This window comes from Tympanuchus pallidicinctus, unplaced genomic scaffold (assembly GCF_026119805.1).
Source record: "Tympanuchus pallidicinctus isolate F22 unplaced genomic scaffold, pur_lepc_1.0 scaffold3, whole genome shotgun sequence".
Taxonomy (NCBI): domain Eukaryota; kingdom Metazoa; phylum Chordata; class Aves; order Galliformes; family Phasianidae; genus Tympanuchus; species Tympanuchus pallidicinctus.
The window spans coordinates 10,525,509-10,548,788 of NW_026294747.1; the positions used below are offsets into that span (position 1 = coordinate 10,525,509).

At 36.3% G+C, this 23,280-nt stretch overlaps 1 protein-coding gene across 12 annotated transcripts in view; it reads right to left on the minus strand.

Annotated features, from left to right (window-relative positions):
- SOX6 (SRY-box transcription factor 6) overlaps positions 1–23,280 on the minus strand; it is a 372,478-nt gene that overhangs the window by 17,391 nt on the left and 331,807 nt on the right. For all 12 annotated transcript variants that reach the window (XM_052694745.1, XM_052694743.1, XM_052694742.1 and 9 more), the window contains one exon: positions 16,861–16,969. In XM_052694745.1, the coding sequence (XP_052550705.1) occupies positions 16,861–16,969 (109 nt within the window). The remainder of the gene's footprint in view (positions 1–16,860; positions 16,970–23,280) is intronic.

Sequence of the window (23,280 nt, forward strand, 5' to 3'; positions counted from 1 at the left end):
ATTTTAGCCCCATTCTCTTTCTCTCTCTGCTGCCAGATCTATGAAAGAGAAGGGTGTCCAGTGATTTCACTTGTAAACGGTCAGACTCACCCATTAACATCTGAATGAGAAAACAGAGCACACTATTATTTCTGCAGTTATGAGGTTTGAAAAAGTTTCAGTTTGGGATCTTAACATAGCATACATGTTCTGAATGCTCAAAAAAACTCACATAAAAGTTACACCTGAGAATCCAAACTGATGCAGACCTGTTCACACAAGTCACTTACAATGACTGCTGCTTACCAGAGAAGCACGTCCACATTTCAAAAAATAAATTATATACTATGCTGAGACACAAGCTACTGGTTGTATAGGTCTGATCACATTTGGAGCTGAACGTCTTAAAGTCACATCTGCTTCACTTGAATTTAAATGTGCCATGGAACATTCAATCACATATATGTAAGAAAATTCTTCGCTTTCAATAGGTACACCACACATAGCATAACAAAACTTGAGAAAACTGGTGGCAAGCACTGCAGCTTCTCCATGTGCAGTGGCTTTACCATACCCCAGTGTTCTGTAACTACCCACCCACATGCATGTAAACTGCAGTTTGGTTTTTGAATGCAGTCAGTCCTGCTGCTTGGCCACAAGAAGCAAAGCATCGTAAGAAATTCAGCATTCAAAGGATGGAGTGGGAGCTCTAGAACTAGTTAACACAGAAGAAAGAGCTAACAGCTTGTATAAGGCCTGATTTCCACAGAAAAACATCTGCATGATGATAATAACATATGTTTACAGAGCTAGACTTTACTACAACAGAAAGGTAAAAAGACCTTTCCCACAATAAGAAAGTGACATACATAATCTTAGGCCTCATCAAACTGGTCAGTAATTTAATTCCCTGAAAAGCAAGGTACTTAATAACAAATTAACACAGCAATACGTCTTCTTTTTTTATGTCTTTTTGTGTGTCTGTGTGTGTGCACGTCTGTGAACTATTACAGACTCAGACATTTATTTCATGTTTGCAAAAAAAAAAAAAAAAGATATTTCTTTACACTAAGTAGTGATGTACTAATTTCAGTGACTAACTTAAAAGATTTTAACTGTACAAAAACCAATTTACTATAAAAACACTATATCTCAGATACACTATTTAAAACTTTCTGTATAGGAAATCCATTTACATGAAAAAAGTCCTAAAATACAGGATGCATGACTAATACACTACCTTTTTGCCACCATGTCCACAGTACATTAATTTAATTTAAAATGCACTGACCATACAGGATAAATTCATTTTGCTTTACACAGTGTTGACAGCCATGTTTATTGTGCAGTGAAATGTAGTGTCGTTTCAAGCTGACTGTATCCATCAACACAGGGCAATATGCTGACTACTGGGCCAGATGAAGACATACATTACTCTGAGAGCAAAACATTCATATACAGCAGTATCTTCTCCTGAGGATCACCACGGTAATTTATGATGCCTCCAGTGCCATTACTTTATAACTGACACCAATTTGGCAATTTGTATACTAACATGCATGCATATAAAAGAAGTCAAGTTTGTGGCAAATGGAAGATGCAAAACTATTTTAATACTATTCTAAGATAAGGACCATGCAAAATGTGTTCAGTGCTTACAGAGGACTACAAATGCAGTTTTTTAGTGCAGAAAGAAACAGTAGTTTTGTTGAGTGACAGAAGATACGGATTTGCACCATTTCAGGAGTGTGTACAGTTCATGAGGCTTTGTTCTTTTTTTGTCAGATGGCTTGCAATGCGCATGTCAAAGATATCATCTTTTAAGAGACAGTCTACCTATTGTGAAACTATAATAGGTTATAAACATGTAAGTCAACACTGAAACATTTACTGAGATAAATGACTGCAAAATTTGAGAAAGATTCTATCACATACTGGTCATTCCATCTTTTAAAAAATACTGTAATATTTTAAATAGTATGTGGGCAATTAAGAAGTTGGTAATAAATCTAAAAATATATATTTTTTAAAATTAAAAAGTCATTTACTATTCAGCTTTTATACTCATAACAAAGAAGATGTATTTGAACTTGTAGGATGATTTTCCATCTTTGACTTTTTGAAAGGTAGTTATTCAGGGTGGCAAAGGAGTTTGTCTTTAGCCTTTTTTAACAAAGTTTTGGCATAACCTGGTAATGGAGGCACAGAGTATTTTTTCTAGGAGATTACTGGCTGATTTTTTAATCTGGATATAACTTAGGTAGGAAGAAAAAAAAACACATAAGCGAAGTATTTTAAGAGGAAGGTTATGTTACAAAATGATTCTTACTTAAAGTAATAAATTACAAACATCCCAAGAAGGCCAAGAAGTTCTGGCTGCATCTGCTTTAAGCAAGTCCACACTTGAAGGAGTTGAAAAAGCAGCCAAGAAGTTGATGTTCTCTGTACTTGATCTCTAGGGGAATATTTGCAAGTTGACCCATAGGCCATCACAAAAGCATCTGCAAAATGAATTTCTGCAAATAACTGAAATAGTATAATCTCTGTGTTCTTCTAAGTATCTCAAAGCTCCAGAATTATACTCAGTTTGTAAAGCTGAATTATATGAAAATACTTTTGTTAGCATGAGATTCCATGTGGGGAGCCAGAAATTCTCAGTATCTTCTAAGGTTAGAAATGAGGCACTAATGATATAAAAAGCACATATGCTGAGTGAGCTCTTTCAAGTTGAAACACATAAGAACAAGCTTTCAAACTGCACAGTTGTTCTGGGGTACTTCATTCTGTCATTCAGGTATTTAAACAGCATCATGTCCTACATAAACAACTTAAACAGACATTACAAAGTATGGGGTTTTTTCTTACTGTGGAAGTGATAATACTGACAGAGACAGAGATGCCTGAAATTTTTAAAAAATTATATATATGACTGTAAAGTTGTATGTGTTTCACACCTGTTCTTTTTGAAATGTATCCTGAGACAGTTAATAAATAATAATCCCAAAATACTAGATAAAGTAAAGGACATAGTACTAATGAAGGGTGAGAAGAGAGGACAACACTGGCAATTGTCTTTCTATGGCAACTAATGGCTACCTGATAGTTCTGCAGTCCGTACTGCAATTGTGGAAGGAGAATTTAAATTTCAGAATCAAGACTTTGGTTACGATTCAAAATTATTGCAAAAGCAGTACAGTTTGGCTGCCCTAATGGCTTAGTTGGCAAAGAAATCTACACTTTGGCCTAAAGACTCGAGCTATCCTCAAAGTGACACTTTTAGCTTCCAAGGGTGTGGACTGTCTTGCTTCCTAGTTCCCTTGCATTTATTCAACTTGTCGTGACTTAGATGATTTAAAGCTAAAATCAGATTAGACGAGAATGATCATTTCTTGTGGGTATATGGCAATCAATTCCACTGTGGGAGCTGGATTCCAGACTAGCATCTGGGAACAACATTGGGCCAAAGAACAGCATAGAATGAATCTAAAAATGTTACGGCTTCATTAAAGTAATTTCTAACAATATTTTTCTTCCAAAAGAGATTGACTGTTCTCTAGTGCATAGGCAAGAACAGCTTTTGAAAGGGAAAAGAATCTGCCCATCCACAAGGAAAAGGTAATCATTTTCCATGAATGAAATGCTAAGAAATACACAGTAACAATTGATACATTATTTATTTATTAATTCCTGCTTTTATCTTAGTTTCTCACCTTGTAAAATAACAAGAATTTTAGGAAAGGCACCATTTCCCTGAAATGTTGGCCACATAAGAGTTTATCCTCATGTACTTAACGGGATGGGATTTCACTCTCCATTTTCTATGTCACTTACCAAAACAAAACCTCAGGTCCAGCCTTTACTTCTTACCAGAATGCAAATAACGGTTACTGTGACAGAGAGGAGCAAAAGAGGTTGAGAAAAAGATGAAGAAAGATTGAGGAAAGAGACAGCAAAGAGACGGAGAGTTTCACCAGTCCCTCTGTTATTCTTTAATTACTCTTCACACTCTGGCCATTGATTCATATTTGAAATGACACATTTCCTTTGAATCCCCTCATATAATGAGTATTTGGCTACTCTAGAAAATATACTGCATACCATCTTTCATAAATACATATATACAGATAGGATATACAGAAATAAAGACAGTCTTCCTAGCTTCCTAATGTGAAAGTGATTGGTTAGCAGTAGAGCTCATATCATCAGTTATTCAGTAAGCTGAGATGATAGTTTTGTCTACTTTGGAAAGAACTGATCATGATCAGTTGGGCAGAGAATGGCTTGAGAGCAGCCATGAGGAGAAGGATTTGGGAGTGTCGAATGATAAAAGATTCAATATGAGCCAGTAATGTGTGCCTGCAGCACAGAACGCCAATCGTATCTTGGGTTGCATCTCGACCAGCAGGTTGAGAGAGGTGATTCTGCTCCTCTGCTCTGCTCTTGTGAGACCCTGCCTGGAGTACTTCATCCAGTTCAGCATAAGAAAGATACGGATTTGGTGGAGTGGGTCCAGAGAAGGGCCACGAAGATGATCAGAGGGCTGAAGCACCTCCCCTGCAAGGACAGGCTGAGAGAGATGAGGCTCTTCAACCTGGAGAAGAAAAGGCTCTGAGGAGACTATATAGAGGTCTACCAGTCTACCAGTAACTGAAGGGGGCCTACAGGAAAGAGGGACTTTTTATAAGGCAGAAAGCAATAGGATGAAGGGACATGGTTTTAAAGGGTAAGAGGGTAGATTTAGACTAGATATCAGAAAGAAATTCTTTACTGTGAAGATGGTGAGACACTGGAACAGGCTGCACAGCGAGGTTGTGGATGTCCCCCTCCCTGGAAGCATTCAAGGCCAGGCTGGACGGGGCTTTGAGCAACGTGCTCTAGAGAGAGGTGTCCGTGCCTATAAGTTGGAACTAGATGAGCTTAAGGGACCTTTCCAACCCAAACCATCCTATGATTCTATGATTCTGTCTTCACAATATCTGGTTCTGTCTGTGTTAATAAAACTAGCACTGCTAGTAGCTTGCATATCAGAAACTAAAACCTAATGAACATGCAATTAAGAGTCTCTCTTTTACTACTAGAGATGAATTACTCATAAACATGGAAATGCAGTAAGAGCAGGAAGCATGAAAACCTGGCTCGGCAGATCCCCTTTCCAGCTCTTAGCAAGCAGACAGACACAGCCTTTCTGAAAGTTACAGCAGTATTTCAAATCAAATAGAAAAATGCAAATCTGGGTTGAAAAGAATGACACACACACACACGAAAAGCTTTGGAAAATTTAGATTAATAATATATCTATTTTTTAGCTGTTAAGCTCAAAGCTTTTTCCAAGTTAGACAAATTACTACTTCACTTTAATGTAAGACTTGTAACAGGGTTAGAGTATTTCTTATATTTGTTTTGTCCCTTGCCTGCTTGTAACTTGTTGTGTTTTTTACATCCTCACCCATACTCAAAAGACTTTCTGATTCTGTAGTAACAGAAAGAGAGGTAAAATAAATGTGTACCTCATGAACTATTGTCGTTACTGGCATGTCTTGTCATCACTATGCAAAACTAACACCCATGTGGAAACATGACCAGCTGCCCAGCAGGGATGCCTGTAGTCATACAGAGACAAATATTCTGCAGGGAAGTGTCTGTTCATCAAGCTGCTTTCATTCCAAATGCTAAACAAATATTATTCAGGCGAGATTCAAGGTCCCAAAATGTCTATAAGCTGCATGTCAGTGAACAAGGAGGGGATGAAAACTGAGAAATATATGAGTGATTCATGAAATAGTGCAATATTTAAATGCGCTCTAAAGTATTTCACCTGTAAAGTTTCTGAAATATGCTAAGTGAATACTAAGAGTTGAGAATATAAGGTAGCAGAGGTTAGCTACATGTTGATGTAACACTCAGTTATGATAAGGCTTCTATTTTTCCTGTTAAGAGACTCCATTCTCTTTAAAGCATCAACAAGAAGAACTAAGAGGGAATTCCCTAAGGTCAGCTCTGAGGAAACATAAACCTCTAATTCAATAACTCTGCTACTGCACTGAAAAAGGCCTTATTATTGCAACATCCATATGGAGTCAATTGGACATTAATGACTAATCAATCCCTCCCCTTTCTATTCTACTTATAGTGTCACAAACCATGTTTAGATTAGCCCATTTCCTGCTTAGGATCGCTCAAGATGTCTTTTGTTCTTTCAGGGCTGGCCTGATGGAGGCAGCTTAAACAAACACAAGACCCAAGTGGTGCAGGAGTTATAAACTGCCATATGTGAATGAACAAAGGGGCCATACTAAAGCCTTTTGTGGTATTTGTTAATGTTTTTCATCTGAGTTTAAAAAGACCTAATGACTTTGCGGTGAGCTGATGCATGTGGCTCGTGGCTTTGCAAAATGAAGGAAATTCTACCCAGTTATATATCAGCATATATTTTCCAAAGTGCCTTGTTTTCAGTTTTGGTGACAGTGAGTTTACTTTTTTAGTACATTTGTTCTACATATGGAAGCAAAATTCTTAATCTCAGTTAAAACACAGCAACAGTTTTCACAGCCACCCTCACAACCTGCATGTACGTCTACCCCCATTTGAAAGCCAGGAGCTAAAATTAATAGTGAAATACATTCTGGGTGTAAAATCAAATCAACTGTTCTAGGCATACCGGTAGCAGCTCACTCACCAGTGTTCAAAGCTGAACGGTTACTTGGGTCATATTAAGGGCTGAAACAATATTTCTAAACAAGCTATTATCACATTCATACTGTGCAGCCAGCCATGCCCAAATCTATATCATTTAAATGAATCAAGGCCAATAAATGCAACTATTTTCTTGATGGCTTACACAAACAGTTTAGATTTGTTGACCACAATTGATGGTAAAATTAACCCTTATAGAAATCTAGGAGAGAACAGCTGAAACAATGAAATAATCTTAAATTTAATGGAATATTAACACAATTAGCGTGTAAGGACTGACCTAAAAGCTCTCAATGGCCAACACAGCTCCATTTGTGCTGTAACACAAGAGTATGAAAAGTTACTCTCTGGAGATCCATGAAACTGGGATGAAGTAGCAACCTCCTCTACAGATTCAGGGAGGAATTTAAGTGTCGTAACATTTTTCAATCATGTGCCACTTGCAGACTTCAAGATCCTTCACAGATAATTAATTAAATGCTAACAATAGATATTATTGACAGAAAAAAATGTGAAACACATGTAAGTTCACAGTTACTCAGCCTAAATAATGACATCAGAAGCACAGGATTGCCAATCATCAAGTCTAAATAATAGTTTACATCCCCAACAGACACCATTCTTGTGTCTCTTTGATATTTCATTCTGTACTCAGGTGAGGAAAGTAAAGTTCCACAGAAAGATAAAAAGGGACAAAACTCTCATGAGAACTATTGCTAATAATTATCATTATTGTCTGGAAAAAAAAAAGATTGATACTGCAAATTGTGTTTTTTATTGTCAGCAGAAAGCTTTAGTTTTCCGAAATTACTGTGATAGTCAGAGCACTACAAAGAACAGTGTCTTTAACACAAACGTTCTCATAAGAGACGCAGATTTATTGCCAGTGGAGCTGTTACCTACATAATTTCAAATTTCTGCTGACACGACAGTGTCACCTAGAATATCTAGAAAACATGATACTAATTCTAAAACACAGAAATTAATTTAGTAATCTTCAGACATCCCTAGCAGTTTTGAAGAAAATCCTGCCTGAGCAAGGGCTATGGGACAAGATCCGTTCATATTTCAGTCAATGCTTTGTGTTGTTTTTTTTTTAAATGGAGAAATGACAGACAGGAATTCACCGCAGAGGAAAAGGCAGCTTGACTTCATATTTGATGGATGCATTGTTCAAGGTGTGGCTGAACACTGTTAATGAGCAACTTTGCTTGCTGCTTTGTAGCAAAACAATGAATTTCAAAAGCGTAGATATAATGTGATTTTTAAAATGGATTTATGTTGAACATTGAGAGAGAGCTTTACAAAGCCACCTCCCTCAAATTGTGTGATATTCATGAAATACAGAAAACTTTGCAAAAGGTTTTAACACGTGTTGGAATCACTGCAATTGTGGCACACATCCTGGGTTAAATCTGTAATTGAATTTGGCACCTTCCAGCATATGCAACATCATTCTTTGTATCAATACAACTAATTCCCTTCCAACCAGTGTTTGCTGTTTTCACTTGTCATATCATGTCAGTAATTAGACTGCAAGGACCTAGGACTTGGGTATGCATATGCCATTTCTTCTTGCCTTTCACAAGAAGCTGAAATTACAATAATTAATAATAAAATTAGTAAATAATATGTCACAAAGGGAGAGAAGCAAAAGCAGCACAATAAAAGTTGCAATTCCACGAGTAACAACAAATGTTAGAAGAAACTGTTAAGGCTCATTTTTCAAATATTCTGCACCTGCATATTTGGGTCTTGCGAGTGAAGCCACAATGTATTTTTACAAACAAGGCATGTTCAAATATGTTGCCACAATTATCTGATTTGGATTTTAAAAAGATGGGGGATTTGCCATGAAATAGGGACTAACACGAAAAATTACAAATGAGCTTTTAGAAAAGCTGCACTTCCCATGAAATTATAGCTGCCCAATCATAAACATAATCACTGAATATTTGCAGAAGCTGTGAAGGTACTGCAATGCCCACCCCACAGACATTTTGAATCACCAATTCTCTAAAATTAAACTACAAATGAAGAAAATATTGTCCCCTTGCTACTCAGTTTTATAGAAAAGACTTGCTTAGTAACTTGGCATGTCTATGTGGAAAAAAAGCAGATGTTTTTAAACATGTCTCTATTGCTGAGATACTAAGGTTCTTGGAGGAGAAAATGGCATACAGGTTATATTTAGAAAAAATAGAGAGCTGTAAAAAGAAGAGAACTTGTCTGGAAGCTGCACAGTGCTCTTTCCTTAATGTATTAATATCCCCGCCCTGCTTCTTTACTCAAGGAGGTAAGAAAAATGGGCAAGATTCCCCCTCCTCCATAGAGCACAATAGTGGATTTCTCCATCAGCTGAAAAATCACTTGTCCCTGAAAATTTCATACCATTTTAAGCAGCTTCAGCCTCCTTTTTCAATACTGTATCACAACAAAGATATGTACAGAGCTATAAGAATCAGGACCATAGTTTTTTTGATACCTGTGGTGGATGTACATGGACTTCAGAGTGTTAAACAGTGTTTTAAACCACTGAACTACTATATTTAATTTTTCACTCACTCCACTTAAAAGTAGCTAAACAAATTGACTGATGCTTTCAGCATTTGTGACAATAATTTTCTCATGGGCAAAGATTTTCTGTACAAAACTGCAGCCCACAGTTTTACAGCTTTGTTCTAAATTCCTGAAAAAAATTGTACTGTATAATGGAAACTGTGACAAGCTTTAACTGTAATTGTATCTGTGGTAATGGGCACCCCTGAATAAAACTGGGTATCGTAACAGTGGTTGTACAACATTAGAAGTGATGATTAGAATTTTTAAAATAAAAATGCTATTCTAAAAGAATCAATTACTGTAACACAGAAACAGCAAACGAAAAAGCCTGATCTTTAGCAGTCGGAAAAAATACCTCAGTCAGTTGAAAATCAAAAGGTAACACTCACAGAGAACATCCAAATTTATTATGCTGAAAGTCAGAAGCATAATACATGTTTAATATTAGCGTCTTGAGAGGAGTAGGTTTCAATGCAATAGGAAAAACCAGTCCACACACCCTCAGCTCAGATTTTTCAGTCCTCAGAGTGGGAGTTCCCTCTGTAAAATGTTTTGGGGTTGCTGGCAACAAGCTTCATAAAGCGATTATCATCAGAAAAGTGATGGGATGGTTCTGAACAACAGAAGGTCTTATTCCTATCCCGTTTGCAGGCATTGAGTTACTCCAGGGCTGAGGCACTGAACCTCATCCAATACAACTGAAATTCTGTGCCTAAGTCCTTTATCACAGATTCCTGATCTGAGTTATTCTGAAAAATATGAGTGTATCACTGAAATTTCAGGCGCAATCAAATAGATTCATATGTGTTAAAAGCAGCAACTGCTGTGAATAAAAGCCACATTTAGAATCTGGTCTAACTAATCAATTGTGATTTAAATATTACAGATATGCTTAAGAGAAATTTTTTTAAAAGTCCTATAACAAGAATTCAGAGGACTACAAATTCTAGTGCTTAAGCTTACTGCAGTCTTTCTGGAAACACTTCTTTGTTTTCAGACAGCTTTCACTGTTTTCTGATTTTCATCTTTCCCTTCTCAACTGCCATGGCAACTATTACAAATATTTATGTGCGACAAATACTGGCGTGGAGAGGCATTCTTTCCTCCAGTATTTATGAAGCGCTGTCACAAAAGTAGGCGATGCTTTGTCATGCATGTACTACCTTCTGTTTACACCTCTGCATAGGAGGGTGTTAAACAAGTTACCTCACGGGTTTGGACTGTGTTGGCAGCCTGCCAGGATTGATCTGCCTGCAAAAATACAGTTCCCTTTCACCTACCTCTTCAGCCGATCAAAGCCAACCTCCTTTGGAGTTAAGAAGGAACTGTCTCATCCTTTTCTATAAGCAGTTTTTTGCTGTCGGGCATACGTGAGCACGTTGGAGATTTAAGTATATGATAGAGGTGCTCCTTTAAGAAGCAATGATGTGGTTTTTTTCTGAAGAGATTTGCAAAATGCAGGCACTTGTCACAATGCCTGCTCTACTGCTGGGACAGCAGAAATTAAGTTTTGACATAAGGACATTTCTGGAGCTGGACAAGGTGGCAGCTTCTCTTCACCCTTAGGTTATCAGCCTTGTACTACTTCTGTTAATCCTTTTTTGTGTTTGTCGTGTTTCTCCTCGGAAGGCTAAAAAACTGCCTTCCACATGGAAAAGACTGCCTGTGTTCCCCCAGTTAGCTCATTCCTCTCCTCCATCAGTGACTCGTGTTCAGTGCTACTCTGCTGCCACTGCAACCCCTCATCTGCTCCCAGCATTCTGAAAATGGGTTGAACCTGTGAAGATTCCTAACACCATTTCTTCTCTTTAATTCAATTTCCCTTGCTTTTGGTCTAACATTATCTCTCCTTGTGGTACACAGTGCCTTGAAATGTGGCTAGCTAAAGTCAAATCCACATGGCAGTAATGGCAACATTGAGCAAATCCTCAACTCTGTATGCTGGTCAGCAAATGCACTGTCTGAAATTAGACAGAACTGTGCTCTCACGCTTAATACTGAATAGAAATAAAAGTACAGTTGAGCTCATGCTCCTGTATGACAATCTTGGGTTCAACTCCAAAATCAGGTTCAGACCAAAACCTGCATATATCTGAATAGGAATTAATAAAATTAAGCTAGGGCTTACTAGCAATTAACCTGTTACCAATGGTTATGCACCGTGCAATCTCCATTTGGCTTGCCTTCAACCTTTTCGATGAGTGGTCAAAAATACCATGGTCAAACATGTAGGGCTTAAAGCTACATTTCAAACAGTGACTTGGTATACAGAAAAATACAATCTTTAAACCAGGGAATCTACATATAAAAGTAGGAGACAGCAGGCGGTGAAAGGGTGGACATATGCACTGAGGACACAGGCACTTAATAATCTTATTTGACTAGAAGATGGGCTGGTACCAAGCCCAAGCTGCGGGCTCCAAGATACATCTTAATGACCGACTTAACATCTAGCACCTGTGTTCATAGCAAAGGTGATCTTTGAGAGATTTTGAAAAGTAACAGCCTAATACAAGAATAAAGTAAATGCACAGATAAAGCGTACAGGCATATCCCACACTTTTATTATAATTTTTTTTTTTTCTCAACCTGTAGAAATGGACCTATTCCTCCTAACTGTGGATCATTGCTTAACACACTGGCAGATTAGTATCAAAGGAAGAAGCTGCAAGTGGTAAGCAAAACTTACAGTCTCAGAAAGACTATCACATAATAGATAGAACAAATGAAAATATCAAAACAGGACTCAGAAGAAAAGCGCTTTGTGTATTTTGTCCCATCTTATGAGGCCAAATATTTAACTAGTAAGCCCCTGATTCTAATGCATAAATACAAACGAATACTGAATTTGGAACAAAATGTTAATGCTAATATGGCATTTTCATCTGTTTCCAGTTGCTTTATGAAAGTGAATTTGGCTTCACAATGCATCTATTTTTTCATATTGGAAAACAGGACACAGAGAAGTTATTTCTCTTTTATAAAATCACATAGTGAGGCAATGGCAAAACAATAACATTCAGATGTTGTTGCCCTGAGCCCAAGATCCAATCAAGAAAACCATATCTAAACAGATCCAATTCTTTGGCAGGAATGATGATCAGATCTTGATGGAATTTGAATCTCTACAACTGGTGAAGGAAACTACACTGCAACCTAAGTTAAGGTAAAATCAGTAACTGTCAACAGAAACATTAAGTCTCTTCTGCAGATTACTATCTACTGCTAAGCAAAATCTTAGCATATTTCCTACAAATTTGCCATAGCATTTCACCACAAGCATAAGAAATAGAAGGATTGTTAAACATAGAGCACGTTACACATGCATGAGATGTATGTGGTTCATTAGAAGCAGCACCATCACCAACACTGAAATGAATTTCTTTCTTAATCATGAACCAACAAAATGTATTCAGAACATCCAAGGTTCTAAGATAAAATGACTAAATATGTTAGGCTCCCCCACCTGGAATTTAACAATGACTTCTTGCCTATATTCTACCACATTCTGGTTGGTTGATGTATGTTAGAAGAGGAGCTGTAGCTATGGACAGATTCAAAGCTGACTCAGTGTGGCCCACACTGGTTAGCTTATACCCCCGTACCCAACAATCTCAAATGCTCAATTTATGAAGCTGCCTACACAAATAACATTTCCTTAAAAATTATGGAGAAAAAACATCTTGCTTAGCTCTATACCTGGCTATTTATAATTTCACATACCAGTTGCCGAATATTTATGAAAGTCTCAAATCATGTTGTTGGTTTTTTTTTTTAATTTTGACAACTACAATTGCACAATACACTTAAATATGACAACTCAGATTTCCAGGTAATGGTACACTTCTAGGAGCTGGGAATTGTTCACCAAATGGTCACAGTCAGCAGCAATGTTTCTGTATACAGTCTGAACATGATTTTTAATATAGATAGCCCAGTCCTGATGGTAACTAAGGAGGTAACAGAGACGTTGGTTTATGTCATATTTAATATAAAATTCTTATAGATGATTATCAGGCCTCCATTTAGATGAAGTTAGGTCACTCAGAATAATACAAGCTTTGAATACAGCTTCATATGCAAATTCATCTCTGAAAGGACAACTGGTTGCCATTAGTCTAAAAAATGTTTCGCACACTGGTCAGGGATAACAAGTACAAGGCCTGATGTTCATTCTGCAGTGTCCTTTCAGATTTATGTCTTACAATTTCATAAAATCCAACGTAAAGAATGTTAAGACTTCTCTAATAATTCATGTTTTTAAAAATTACACATGTAGTTTCAAATTGTGATCAATAATCAAATTCCACAAGCACTCCTAGAATTAAAGGGAAATGTGACTCAGATCATGTCAGAGTCAGATCTCTGCCATACATTATAGATAAGAAATAAGGAGTAGACAGAAATCATTGCCACATACTATTACAAAGGAACTCCATAAACCAAAAAGCTTGCTGATATTTCTTGCAACAAATTACTTGAACCTTAAAGGCTGTGTCAAAGCTATGAGACCCAGGAGCACTTCCCAGATCTTGTCTGTCTTGGCTGCATGCTGAGATGATACAGACATGTACCATGTCTCTGCACACTTAGTTTCCTTTGGAAATGCAAGTGCGCAGGTAGACAAGGAGTGGAACTGTAGAACTGCACTCCTACAGCTCCCTTGGTTCACATCAGCAAGGGATAAGGATGCAGTTCAAACTGCTTTTCTTTGTAGTTTATTGCCAGCAATGCAACTAAACTTGGACTCTTTTGCTCAGGAACTTCTTTGTATCCTTCCCCCTAAAAAAACCCCTCTACAAATAGTTAATATGTCTTTTCTAAATATAATATATTTCATAGTTTTGAAGGTTGAAAATTCTACTGACTGAAGTAAATGATATGAAAGATCTAATAGCCATGCACTCACTGTCACCGATTCATTTGGACCTCATAGATCTGATGAAAAAAGGAAGGGAGTCTAAAGTTGGTCACCAGTATGTTACTTCAGAAATGTTTATATTCTATAAGACTGCGTAAAAGTAAACAAGAGAAAACTATCGGCTAAAAGACGTCTATGGCAATGTGTACTCAAATAATATACAAAAAAAAACTGGTAAAGAAAAGATCAAAATTAACTAACGATGACAAAACAGAAAGGAAGGTGTGTGAAATACACCACGTCTTAGAAGGCTATGATGATGATCATTAGGAATCTTTGACATGCACCAGAGACTGTGACCTCGGCAGCGCACTACGATGCAACTAAATTCTCTTCTTAGAGGAGTCTGAAGGAAAAGTTTTCAAGTTCCTTAGTAACCCGATGTTGAAGCAGACACACATACACAAGCACAACATATTGGCAATGTATAAAACACTCTGGGACATAATAGACCTAGGAAGATCTGTAGTATCTTCATGGCAATTGGGAAAAAGTTGTTATATTTGAAAATGAACAGAGCCTGTAGCATGGTATATAACATGAGACGCAACAGTTTAGCTGCTGACATTTCAGCAGGACTGCTTTCAATAGGCTTCTACTCTAAGAGATGCCACATTAGAAGCGTCACCACCTTGCTAGCTTGCCAAAGAAGCAAAACTTGGGTGATATTTTGAAGGTCTTTTTTATATCCAGCTAATGTCTAAGTTCACCTCGTCTATAACTAGAAGGACAAATGAGCAGCTCAGTTTGAAATCCTGCCAGTGTTTTTCACATCTCAGCAGAGGTACTGGCCCAGCACCCCTTTTCCAGAGACATCTATTGGCTGCTAAACAAAGTATGGAAATCTGAATCCATTCATGAACTCAGATTTCCCACGTGGCAACACACCATACCTCAAGCTGCCCCACCAGCTCTAGAAAGACACTGTCCTTAAACTGGCACACATCACCGTATCCTGGTGTACCTATGTCAGAGTTTCATTGTCCACTATCCAGTAAAAAGAGAGGCTGTTGGTATCATGAGGTCTATAAGGATACTAACTTAATAGTACCAGAAAGAGGACGGTTGAATTGAAGGAAATGATTTAAACTTAGACAGTTGACAGATACTTTGGAACCAATAACCGTGTATGTATCTGTAAGTATCCTGTTGCAACTTTTCATCTCAACTACGGAAAAAAATATTCTTCAAGATGTTGTAACATGAGACATTGCAGAAGGATGGGAACTCCTTCTCAATTCAGTTTATAAATAAATGATGAGTCATCAAGCACTTTTTAAAGTCCATGCAACTCCAAACTCTATTTTCCAGAAGGAGGAAAAAAAAAAAAAAAAACAACACAAAATCTGAAAAATTGTTGGTTTTATAATGATCTATTACAAAATATGTATATATACACATATACACACACAGGGAACATATGAAATGTTTCAATAAGTTGTTAGCCTCCTAATGAATATTATTTGTAATAAACAATTGATGAGCTTCAATCACTACCTTATCTTACTGTTACGATGAACAGAAAGCTTGATTATGAAAATTTACTTTACATTAATTGTTTAAGCAAAGACATGAAGGCACATGCTCATAGGACATGGCAGTTCCACCTGACAAGCTTTAAGCCTATAAGTAGGAATATTTTGCTCAAGTAAATTGGAATGTTTCTATTCTTCTGTATGGATGAGTCAATACAGGAACGTCTTGGATCTCAACACTGCATTGTGTACATGTATTTGTTCTAGGCTGTACAGATTTACTGAGGAACAGTAAATTTAAGGATTTAAGGACAATGTATTTCAGTTGGCAATGAGTGTTTTAAGTTGTTTTATCATAGGTATATCACTGCTTGTAAAGAAAAGGTAGCAATTACATGTGCTGTTGTTTTCAGACTTCCAAATGAAAGGAAAAATTGTGAGGCCTTGTCTAGACCATATATTTTTGGGTCACTGAGATAATAACAAAATATGCATTCAGATGAATATTTATCTATACAGAAAACATTAATGCATTTTTATCAGACAAATTCTGTCTATATTTCAAGAATAATTTTTAAACAGCCCTATTTGTCAACAGTCACAAGTTTATCTTCTTTTGATCTAAGACAAAAATAAATGGTGATCTTGTCAAATATTTGGATATCAACAGAAAATAATTAGAGATATTTTAACTTTTTCCTGATGAACAGTGGTATAACTAGAACTTGTTAAGTTAAAAAAAAAAAAAAGAAAACTGAAGTGGCAACATGGCATTTTTGCTGAGTGGTAGATTAATCTTATTACAGTGACTGGTAGATTTCATATTCACCTACATGCTCTCTTGCAATGCATCATAGGATATTCACTTTCTCAGGTTAAAATCAGTCCTGAGAAACACTGATTTCCACTTGACTGCCTGGCATATTGAATAAATCAATAAAATCTGTGCAAATGCACCGAAGTGTTATATTGTGTACAAGACATTCATATAGAAAAGTGAAATATTTTTACATTATCTTTTGATAGCTGTCTTTATACAAAGCAGTACTTTTAATGGATCTACCCTTTGCCATGTAGTTACTAAAATCTTAAATAAAACAAACAAACAAAGAACAACAACAAAAAAACGTGTTGCCCTGGAACAGCTAGAGGGTATGCTGGCAGCATTTCAGCTACACAACCATTCTGTGATGCAGAATTGAATAACCCACAGTAAAAACTGCAACTCACCTTCTGCATCTTCTGGCCTTGTAAGATCAATGACACCAGGGCCCAGTTTTCCATCTTCATTGGGCTTCCCTGTTAACTGTGGGCCTAAATTCTCAAATCTTGTTCTTTCCTGGAAGAGAACAGAAGTAGTCTTAATGCTCTCTGTATGTTAATTCTCTTTGTGTGCCTGTGCATGTATCTATGCAGTGACATGTGCCTTGTTTTTTAAATACCAACAATGAGTGCATTTAATTAGAAATTTAACTCAGAGACTATTTTTTACAGATTCTGAACGTTTGGGTTTATGAAAATCAGTTTTAAATGTGAAACATATACAGAAGCTTTGAAATTATTTTGATCTGCACTGCCATAATGCATAGATGATTGTACATGCAAATACAAAACACACTTGGCAGGAAACAGTACCAATCAATGCTGCTCACTTTGCCTTACCACATATTTCTAACTTAAACTGGAAAAGACAGTCAACGTTTGAGAGATGTAAAAATTTAGAAAGAATTGGTATTAAAAAAAAATAATAGGAAAAAAAAATAAACAACAACACTTCTCCTCAGTATGAGAATCAATTTAGCCATCATACCTAAAAAATAACACAAGTCTAAATTATATGTGGGTTTTTCAAAGACAAGTATTTTAAAGAAGTGATAATAGATGACAGAAATGATAGTATTATTTTGTCTGGGAATTTAAACTGAACCTCTGTGGAAGAGAATTCTAAGGGGTTAAGAGGGAGAGGGGAGTGGAGGGGGAAGGGAAAAGGATAGTGAAGGGAAAGGAAAAAGAAGTTCTAACTCCTAGGAAAAATAAAATACAAAAAGCTTTTGAAAACTGGAGACTCCATAGGAAAGTTGAAACTGGAAACTGAGAGGCATTTTATGCGTAAACCCAGTTAGCTCTTCCATCAACTACTGGACAAGGTCACTACAACTGACAGTGTAGAACTACCCCACAATAGTAGTCTCTGTAGTGCTGCATATCAGTAGCAAAGCATTCAATGGTTATCATTAATTTAGCACTCTCATTTGAAGGAACATAACATGTTTTCCCTCTTGCCTTGTTGTTACCTCTTCAAACTAAACTTGGCATTATGTTGTACTTGTGAATGAATGAAACCTTGTTGTTCATTACTACGAAACAATATTAAATGTCATGTCAGCTTGAATTTACAGACATGAAATACCAGCTTTCAGCTCTACGAACAGTTTCTCCATGTTATACTTAATGCATTATGCAGAAGTAGAGTGCTGATTGCTGTTCAGTCTATTGTTCAATGACCTAGTTCTGTGCTGTGTATGCAAGACATAAAGGAAAAGACTATAAGTTTCTCTCCTGCAAAATGGTTAGAAACTTGCAAATGTTTTCATGGACCAAACATTCTTGATGGCCTTGACTTCTCATTTCCTCTAGCTCCAAATATTTAGCGTATTATCTCTGTATTTTAATAATGCTTCAATATTATGCTTCAATAATAAGACCTATAGCCAAACAGTTCAGGAATTCTTTTGATTCTCCATTCTTTTGATTCCTCCAATCATGGATTGTTATTGCTATTTTTAAATTTGCAGGGGAAGGAAAAAAAGTTAAAAAAAACAAACAAACTAAACAGAATGCTGGACTTGCTGCAACATGTAGCTGAGGCATTTCAGGTACTAATTCAGTTTCTAAAAGTTTATCAGAATTTTCTAATCATGTAACAAAACAGCTCTACAATTGTTATTTACTTAATAATGTATTTTCCTCTGTAAAATCTGTGGTTGATGAAGGAGACTGTGTATACAACAGAACCCATAGGAAAAAAGGAGTTGCAAATGAAATGTGACTGCAGAAATGCACTATAATACCTGAGGCCTAATATTGTTCTGAATTACGCTGTGCAATGTAACAATGCATCCTGAATCATCAGGATGGGATCTGTTTTACTGGAAGACAGAATAAAAAAGAAGTTTATCAAAGATTCTGCATTCCATTGCAAAAGGCTGATTTGCAGTTGAGATATAAACAAAGATCAGTACTAAGAAAACAGCTTTTCACGTATATATTTTCTCTTCCAAAATATTTGCACTAAAAGCTTTTTCTAAGGATGTTAACACAGCACCTGCAGTACTCTTAGAAGAACAGCCTTTAAATGCATTTCAGAAGAAATACCTTTCTGCTATAAAAATCAACAGACCCTGCTACATATCAATATGCACATCTGAAATATCTTTCTAGTCATTCATTCTCTTTGATTTTACCAGAAAATATTCTCTTGGAAAAAAAAAAAAAAAAAAAGAGGAAAAGGAAAAAAATAAAGTTTCTGAAAGAATATCAGTATTTTGACATAGAAGGAGAGAAAAAGGAGAATTAAATGATAAGGTTCAGGAACGCAGAACAAAAGCACTTCTATCATAAAAATACCTGCTCTTGTCAAATAAAGATGTACTTTACAGTTACTGCATAACCTCTTCCTTCTAATTCATGAAAATCATAACAAAGTTAAGTATATTTCAATCTTTGAATACCTTTTAAAGACATTTATGTGATTGCCCTTTTTAACTAAAAATAATCTTCATAAACAACTGTAGCAAAAAAGTCAGTATCTGCACTGGGATTAGACAAATCCAGAAGAAACATAAAAAAATTGGACAATGTCCCTCAATACTAATTATGTTTTTAACTAGTAGAAGCATTCACAATTCAATGAAATACAACAAATTCATCTGAAATTTGAGCTCATTCTAAAGAGGACAGTAATTTGAAGATCAATTCTGCACGTAGTATTCTTGTTGCACAGATCACTACTGGATATACTGTTACACCCCTCCTACCTGTAATAATTGAAAAGTCTGGTGCTTTTGCAATAAAGTGTGCCACTACAGACAATGCAAGTGTTTTATTTCCTGTGAAGAAGCACTTTGCATCATTTCTCTTTTACTTTTTTTCTTTTACTGGCTCTGGATCTCATACTGTATAGTCACATTAAGTTTTCCTACTAAAATCTAGGAGAAGGGTTTAGGACATGGCACTGGCAACCTTACCTCATGTGACTAGACCAACACAGCCACTGAGGGTTCACACAGAAAACCAAAAGCTCTTTCAAGCACAATTCAAATGCTTTGTGCTTCTGTTTATTCTGAACATAGTGCAAAAAGGATCACGTCTTTAAAATGAGAAAAAGACAAGATTGTTCTTAAGATCCAAATCTTAATTTTTTGTTCTGTGATATTATTAGGCACTTATTTATGCATTGCCAGTCACAAACATGCAGGAAATGTAGAAGTTGTTGAAAAAATTCAAGTCTGCTCAACTGTCTTGCAGGACTGTTGGTTCTCTAAGTGCTTTGAAATTATGATGTATGAGGTAGATGTTGCATATTAAATAAAGATATTTAAATTATAAAGCCCCCGTTAGTGAGAGCTGATGAATGTTAAATGTTATGAGACACAAGGCTGTGGCATCCATCATATTCACATATTATCACAGTCAGTGATGGAGCAGCCCCAGTGATGACAGATAGACTGCTAGATAGTTATTCCTTATTTCCAGAGTCACCGAGCAAGCCTATCAACCCCTTTGGCATTATTTTTAGCTTTGCATTAAATTAGCAATTTTCCATCATGTTCTGGCAGAAAGTATCAATTCCTTCTTCACGAGTGGAAGGTAGAAGAATGATTTACTAAAGCAAGGAGAAGAGGAAAAAGGAACAGTTGCCCTTCCTCTGAAAAGGCTGTGGACTTCAAATGACTAGAAACAAATATAAAATTGTGATCTCATGAAAGAACAGCAATGAAACAGTAAGCACACAATAATGGCTTTTCTCTGCACTTAGATAAAAGCTGAATTTTTGATGTGCACAGTATATTTTCATAAAATTTTATATACTATGTTTTATACACTTATTGGCTATTCCATAATAATGTGTGTGCTAACAGTAAAATTGCTCTTAAATTTATGTGTGTTATTTATACGTTCCCACGTAACAATGCTTTTTGTTGTAAAAAATATTCTGTTTATTAATGTAACTTTACAACCACTGCATCCAAGATCCGTGGTAAATTAACGACATTTTTATTATTTTATAGTGTCATTAAATTTTTACTGATCACTCCATCAAACTGAAGCAATAAAGGCCATAATGCAAACTGGGACACTTAGATCAGGGGAGCAGGAAGGCATTCCATATAGTCTGAAGTAAACGGCTTGCTGTAAATGATATTTATACCATCTTTAAGGATGTGAGAATACTTGGACAAGTTTGGCAAAACTGTTTCTGTAGTACTATGGATTGTGTACTTAAATAACAGTTTACTTGCCAGGAAGACAAGTTTTTTCAAACCATATGCGAGAAGATGACTGATTGCATCCATCTCTTGAAAAATAATATATGAAATGTAATAATACACTGGGCACCCCTCCCTTCTGGATTACCAAGACTGATCCGACTATACCCATGCCTCAAATTATTTCAACATGCTTGCTTTTTCCACATCTGAAATGTGTGCTCAGACTGAAATGGAAAATGGCATGCACGCTGATCGTTGTGTGAAAGATTTAAAAAATACATCTTTTTTGCAAACAAATACTTTTTATTTAAGTAGACATGTTTGGACAATGATGTAATACCCTTTATTTCAGTAGTCTAGCATGGAAGCAGTTGCCAACATTAATTTAAAGAGCCAGTTTCTCTAAAATGAATTAATATGGGTTGTTCACCGAAGCCGCAAAGTGTATGACTGAAGGGATATTATTTCTTCTGAGGACAGTAGTTTAGTTGGAATGACTACAAATAATTATCACATGTTGTCTTTATGTATAAAATATATTTCCATTGAGTTATTCCACACTAAATATTCTAGCAGCTTATTTGCTAACTGTTATCTATTCTCTTCACATACCATGGACGGCAAACAACAGACAAACAACCTACTATATTCAAAATATCAGAAGGACATTTTCAGCAGAACACGGGGAAGTTTATTGCTGGCTTGAGTAATGAGGAAGCACAAGATCGTTTTTTTTTTTATCCTGGAAAGCCAATATACAAACATCCCAAGCTTTTTGCTTATTCTTACTACTTATTAACAGCTGGGACTGCAAAGTTAAATTGCCCTCTACTTCAAATCTTTTGCAACATCTTGGCACAGCAGGGATAATTACAAATTGACTTCCACCCTTATCTCTGGGTATTTTAGTTATTATGGGTGGGAAGTTTAAACATTAACCTTATTACAACAATGTCAATCATCTTACTGGTGTGCAGGCATGCAATTGCTGGAATTCCTTCGATGGCAAAGTAGATAAACACAATAGTTGCAGTATTGTTACAAGTAAAAGAACGGCAACCCTATAGAAAGTCCTGTGGATTTTGAGAACTTTGTGGTGAATGCTTAGAGCTCAGTGTATTTTCACCCCCATACTGCCTCTGTTTTCAGTTTTTGAAGTCCCCTATAATGCTCATGAACTGCTCCAATACTCCCTTTGTATGCTGAACATGCAGCACAGACTATCATATCTGCTGCAGACTAAAGGTTTTTATTATATTACAGTGCCTCAAAACAAACATCCTGCTTGAAAAGGTTGGGTCATTAGGAATGAAAAAAGTCATCAGGTCCCTTTGTTAAATACAGTATTTCATCTTAAAGCATGACTGAAAAGTAGGAGATTAAAAGCAGATAAAGGGGAACGTGCATGGGGTTTTTTTTGTTTGTTTGTTTGTTTTTTTTGCCTGAGTGGCACGCTTCAGCTGGCTTCCACATGACAGAATCGTATACACAAACCCATCATAATGAGAAAATATTCCAAAGTTCCTGAGGAACATAATTTCATAGTGACGGTCACGATACTGTCCTTTCTTCTTTAAGACATATTCAGTAGCCAAAATTGAGAATTGCAAAATAATCAGAATTTAAAGCATCAAGAAAAATGTTTTGAAGCTGAAGTGCTAAAGGACAAAAATTCATCAGATAAATACAAACCCAAACTGTCCACTTCTAAAAAGTCTCTTTAATTCTTTTGGAAATCTGATTTTAAGGAACAGAATGCTAAGAGCCTCTGGATAGAGCAAGCGGTAGCCATCCTGAGCTCTGAAAACAAATAGGGATTTAGATGAATCCCCTGACAACTGGAAACATATACCAGTAAGCCAACAGACTTCAGTGCACTGAAGTTTCCCTTTAAAAAAAGGAGTGTATGAATTTAAGATATTTTTCAAAAGCAAAGGAAAAATAGAGATAGCAAATATTTCCACCCAAGTAGGATATTATGCTCTCCTACTCATGAGGTTTTGACATACCCTTAACTATTGCTGCACTTGCACGCACTCCTAAGCTATCGATCTGCCCTGGTTAGATTACTTTCAACAGGATTACTGCACTTACTGAGCCCCCTTAACCAAATGCTTTATGTCTTTGTTCATATGGTTTTAATATGGTTTTAACCAAT